Source organism: Neophocaena asiaeorientalis, unplaced genomic scaffold (assembly GCF_003031525.2).
Source record: "Neophocaena asiaeorientalis asiaeorientalis breed wild unplaced genomic scaffold, Neophocaena_asiaeorientalis_V1.1 scaffold78, whole genome shotgun sequence".
NCBI classification, from domain to species: Eukaryota; Metazoa; Chordata; class Mammalia; order Artiodactyla; family Phocoenidae; genus Neophocaena; species Neophocaena asiaeorientalis.
In genome coordinates, this window is record NW_020175018.1 from 2,778,737 (window position 1) to 2,784,794 (window position 6,058).

General features: G+C 45.7%; 1 protein-coding gene across 1 annotated transcript in view; it reads left to right on the forward strand.

Moving 5' to 3' along the window:
* Positions 1-6,058, forward strand: part of PAPPA (pappalysin 1) — a 225,850-nt gene that overhangs the window by 44,283 nt on the left and 175,509 nt on the right. The window contains exon 6 of the mRNA XM_024762187.1: positions 1,566-1,687. Coding sequence (XP_024617955.1) covers positions 1,566-1,687 — 122 coding nt within the window. The remainder of the gene's footprint in view (positions 1-1,565; positions 1,688-6,058) is intronic.

The window sequence follows — 6,058 nt, forward strand, 5'->3', positions numbered from 1 at the left end:
AGGATGGGAAAGCAAACCCCAAAAAAAAAAAAAAAAAAAAAAAAGATTATTAAAACAGCATTGAGATGCTGCTATAGATACAGTTTTGAATATGACTTTCACTTAACATGATAGCTCATGCATTTTTCCATAAAATTTAGTCATCTCTATAAGTATTTCTTATAAAAACTGCTTACCATTGCACTGAGCAGATCAACCTTAGGCCATTTAATCGCTCTCCTATCACTGAATATCCGTGGGCCCATAACATCTCCACCTGTGTATGGTTTCACATCTACAGTGATAAGGCTGAGGATGCAGGATCTGCAGTTTGAGGGTCTAGACTAGGTTCATCATGGGTCTCAGCAACATACTGGAATGACTGGTATTTATCCATCCATCCATACCTACGTTAAACCACGTATGTTGACCACCATGTAAGTAGGTAAGCAGGGACATGAAGTGTTCAGATTTAGGTTTGGGGTTGAGCTCCCTGGCAGCTGGGTGGAGGAGGGACGAGGACCACCAGCAGGCTGTGATGTTGACAAGCATGTGAGCCCAGGGGCTACGGAGGTTCCCTATGAAGCAAAAGCCCTAAGGCTTGAGATAGGGTTCCTCCACTGTATCTGTCAGGTAGCCAAAGTATAGTGATTCTCCTAGGAAAGAGGTATTGGAAGGACCATTGCATTTTGAGAAATAATGGGTTGGGCTATGACATTTCTTGACATTTTCCCTTTCCAGTCCCTCTGTAGGAGTTGCTCAGATTTACAGAGTTTTGGGCTCACTCACCCTCGTTACATGAGGAGAGGGCTTATCCCCCTCCCTTCCCAGCAACTGTCTCCTAAACAGGAGCCAAGTCTGGAGAACAAGTAGGATCCCAGAGTCTGTTGTGGCTAAAGGGAGATTGAATCCAGACACATAAGACACTAGATGATAGGGAAAGCCACCGTAACATTCTACTTCTGGGGCTGGGCTGGTCCCATTGAGGGATTGGCTTGCCCCTTGGAAAGCTGCTAAAATGAATTAGATGGCATGGTTAGGAAACTGTTTTTGACTGTAAAATCAAAGAGTGACTCATCCAGCCCCAGAATGTCAGGGCTAGAAGATTCTTTAGGCATCATCTAGTTCAGCCCACTCATTTTCAGGTGAAGGAACTGAACCACGCCTTCTTCCTATTTAATACCTAGGATACTGGATGGTTCCTGCATATGGTAGGTACCTGACAGATATTGTTAAAAGAATAAAATTTGAGGTCCAATGGGGCAAAAGATTTTCTCACAACCACACGTCACATCTTCAAGGGAACTTTAAATGATGGATGAGATGAAGATTAGTGCAGGTAGTAAGTTGATTCTGTTGATTCTGGGCTGTTTAGAATTAAAGTGTATCCTCCATCAGAACAGAAGCCACTTAGGCCCAAACACGGCCCTCGTGGGCAGTGGGGAAGAATTTCACTCATGGTCGTATTCTGGAAGCTCTGGGAAGACTGGAGAACATAGATTGGTTGTAACCTCCGCCTTTGGCTTAGTCAAGCCAGGGACTCATTCAACTGTTCCTAAGTCGGTGCATTTTCCTTGGCCTCCTAGAGAATTGGGATCAGCCTGTGACCTTTGCCTGGAAGGGAGAATCCTGGTGCAATATGCCTTCAACGCCTCCTCCCCGATGCCCTGTGGCCCGTCAGGACACTGGAGTCCTCGGGAAGCAGAAGGTAAGCCAGCCTGGAAGCTCTTTTGCTGGTTGGGTGTGCAAAGAACACTTTCGATATAGGTGGAGTTTTATGGTTTTAATGGTCTTTTTCATGTACTATCTCATTTGATCTGAAGATCGCCCTACAAGGCCAGTCTTTTTTTTTTTTTCTCAGCTTTATTGAGGTATAATTGACATATAACACTATGTAAGTTTAAGGAGTACAGTGTGATGATTTAATACATGTGTGTATTTCAAAGTCACCACGGTAAGGTTAGTTAACACATCTGTCACCTCACGTTTCCGGTTTTTTTTTAAGTGAGAACATTTAAGATTTCCTCTCTAAGCAATTTTCAATACAGTATTGTTAACTGTAGTCACCATGCTGTATATTAGAACTCCAGAATTGATTCATTGTATCAGTAGGAGTTTGTACCCTTTCGAAACCCTACATCAAGGCCAGTATTCATGCATGTGTTCAACACAAGTCTTTTGAGCACCTGCACTGCCCTGAGCATGTCATGCCACTTCACATATGAAGAAACAGATTCCCTGAGGTATTAAGTAAGTGCCCAAGGCCACACACCTGACAAGACACAGTATGTGTATGTTTATATATGCCCCAGACCCTGACAGCCTGTGAGGGCATAAATAAACAAGGTCACGTTAGAATCAATACACATCACTAGCCTTTGATTCTTCCGCAGTTACTTCTGGGGTACCCAGGGCCTTCTTACATGTGTCACAACTCTTCCTCTCGGTTTCCTTCCATGAAACCTCCTTTTCAGGATCCATTTATCCGCAAGGCACTAGCAGGAAGCACCTCATGACTGCCACGGTTGCGGCTCCACCCATGACCAGACCTTCCCTGCACAGGGACGTCTCCCAGGCCTCCCCAGGAGCCAACAATCTCTGTGCTACCTTACAGTACAGCTCACTGCCCCTCAGTTTTCTAGAGAAATTAAGAAACTGCCTTTCACCCAATGCTTTGTTGCACTGTCGCTTGGCCCTGAAGGAAGAGAGCTTGCAACTTAGAGAATCTCATGGAAAATTGCCTATTCCGTTTCCTCCTGCAGTGTCTCTTTCTTTGGGGCACAGGTCTAGTCCCTGAAGCCAGGCTGGCAGAGACCCCTCAGTCCTCCGTCTCGCCCTCCATTGCCTTCAGAGACTTCCACTTAGAAGCCCCCTCTCTGTCCTTCATTCTGCTATGCAGGTCAGCTCCTGCCAGCTGTCTTTGGGTGGGGACCCCAGTCCACCAGAGGGAGCAGAATCTGACTCCTCACTGAGGTTCAGTGAGAACTCCCCCGTCTCCCTTTATATTTTTAGAAAGAAGGTTGAAAAAGAAAAAGCCAGAGATAGAATAAAGCAAGGGAGAGGGATCAGAGAGAAAAGTGAGGGAGAAAAATGACAGCGCTGTGCTCTGTTATCTTCTAAAATAGCTTAAAATAAAAATGAGAGTCGAACTGGGGAACTCTAAACAAATTCATCCGGAATGTAAAGCCAGAGAGATGCCTGGGAGAAACCCTTAGCTCAACCTCACAGAATCACAGGCTGTCAGCCGTGGAAGGGATGCCTGGGGTCATCCAGCCCCAGGTTCCACCCCGGGCAGGAATCCCCTTTGTGCCCTCCCTCACCGAGGCTCTCCCAGCACCAGCTCGTGTATTTCCTTGGCCTTCCCATTCTAGCTCCATCTGTTAGAAAGTTCTTCCTAAAATCTGCAGTGGTAACTTTTTCACCCAAACTGAACCCACGTTGGGTTCTCACAGAAGAAGGTATGGGTCTCTTCCATGCAAGGAATGAACCCATCTCATCTCTGCCCACCATAGGGACTGTGCTGGGCACATGGACTGGGCAGAGCTGACTGTCTAATAGGGGAGTCAGATGAGTACGTGGGCAATCACCATCGGGTGTGATGAGGCTTGTGCTGTGTAGGGGGCCTCGCCCCAAATTGAGACTCATGCCACCCAGGAAATGTTAACACACCAGTGAACAAGGTACATCTAAGAATGTGAGAGGGGCTTCCCTGGTGGCGCAGTGGTTGAGAGTCCGCCTGCCGATGCAGGGGACACGGGTTCGTGCCCCGGTCCGGGAAGATCCCACATGCCGCGGAGCGGCTGAGCCCGTGAGCCATCTGCGCGTCCGGAGCCTGTGCTCCGTAACGGGAGGGGGGGCCACGACAGTGAGAGGCCCGCGTACCGCAAAAAAAAAAAAAAAAAGAATGTGAGAGGAGTTGGATATGTTTAGAGCACTGATTTTCTCAGTGTGATCTGGAGGCTTATGGGGTTCCTAAGACTTTGTAGTGTGTCCTCAAAGTCCAAAGTATTTTCATAATAGTGCTGTACCACTGTTGGCCTTTTCCACGCTCACTCTTTCCTGAGTGTGCAGTGGAGCTTCCCAGCAGCTGCATGGCATGCAATGTTTTACTGCTCTGACAGCTAATGGGGCACATACTTACGTGTCCTTGTGTTTTAAAGTTTCTCAGTTTTAATCCCCAATGTGGTAACGTCTGATAGATATAATGTACATAAACGAAAGCTCCTCAATAATGGGGTAAGAACTTAAATGGGTCTGGAGTATGAAAAGGAAGGTGTGGGTGAGGGAGAGGTTGGACTGGGGTGATATGTGTAATGTCCGGATGAGGATGGGTTTGGATTATTCTGAGGGCAGTGAGGAGATGCCACGTGCCTTGGCAGGTGCCTGGAATATGGTGAGGTGTGCTTGTTAGAAAGATCGTCTGGGCTGCTCTGTGGCGAAGAGATCGGGGGGAGGAGTGGATGGGGGAAAGGGCGCATCCAGGTGGCTGTTTCAGGAATCCAGCAGATGGATGGCGGTGGCCTGGATGAGGTCAATGGCGGTGATACTGGAGAAGAATCAATGGAATTGAGAGAGATTTGGGAGGAAGAAGTAGCAAGACTATAGCCTGAGACTTTTCTGGCTAAAATCATCTTGGTTTGTTCTACCACTTGAACGAAAGAAATGATTTCCTGGTATCTCCCCACACCTCCATCCAACCAAGCTGTCAATTGGTTAGGTCTGTTCCTAGTTCACCCCTCACCCTCTTCAAGCATGATATGCAGAGTGGAGTCCCACTGAAGTGCTGAGCGCCCCCTGTACCCTGAGCTGACCGAGGCCTCCAAGGAAACCCAGCAGCCCCGGGTTTTCCTTCAGGATATGCAAATTTAGTACAGGCAGGCCAGGAAGAGGCTCTGTTCTTTTTTTAGAGCATCCTATTACAGGCTGTGTGATCCATTTGGCTCAGACCCTTTTAATATTCTTAAAGAAATAAACTTTTCCGTGAGCCAAACTCTGCAATTTATTTCTCAACTCATTTTCATCCTATTTATCTTTGCGTGTTTAAGTTTTTGGACTTCCCAAACTAACATAAAACTCCCCAGTCTGTGAGCGATGCCAGAGTATCTTTGGGGTTGGGGAAAGAGCATGGGTGTGGGGGGGGCTGACGAGGATGGGATTTTGGTCTGAGTCTGGCCATCAGTGTGCTCTGTGCCCTTGAGTGAGTCACTTTGCTTCTCTGAAGATAGCATCTTATCCGTAGAACAAACGTCCTTTCCAGCTGTGATATTTTATTATCCGTAGAACAAACGTCCTTTCCAGCTGTGATATTTTAACTCCATATTAACAGGATAGAAAATTCTTCATTTAACAGATATTTACTGCACATTCAGTATGTTCCATTAACTCCATTTCATGAACTTCAGGTAAATATAATCACAGAGATTCTTGCCTTTGGCCACAGAACATGGTTGTACCAAGAAGAAACCTATTTTCCCTTCTCTTGAACAAAAACTATATTTCATAGATGAATATTTTCTGAGGTATTCAATACCATGATACGCTTGTAGCTCAGGAATTAGATAGCTAGATCTGATCGACTCAAATTTCAGTGAAGATCATTTATGCAAGCCTATAATACATTGCAACTCCTGGGTTTTCCATGAGAGATTTAACACATGCCACTGGCTGTTTTCATTCTTACTTGTGTGAATATTTTCCCCATTTTTCTGCCCAGAATATTTCAGTGTGCTAAAGTATTCATCTAGAAAAAACCTGACACCAAGTTGTTACATTTGTGTCAACAGCTGCAGTGTATATACACAAAGATATGTAATAGATGTCTGTATAGATCATCATAAGTGTAAATTTAAATCAGCATAGGTATGTATAAATATATTTCACATCACATATGGCCTCATCTCTAGCGGACAGCTTATATGAACATGTAACTCTTCATTTTGTCAGCATATATACAAAAAGATGTGTATTGGTAATGAAGTAACAGTTCCTTTGTACTTTTCTTCCTTCCCCCTTCCTTTCTTCCCTCATCCCTTCCTCTCCTTTCCTCTCCTCCCCTCCCCTCCCCTCCCCTCCCCTCCTT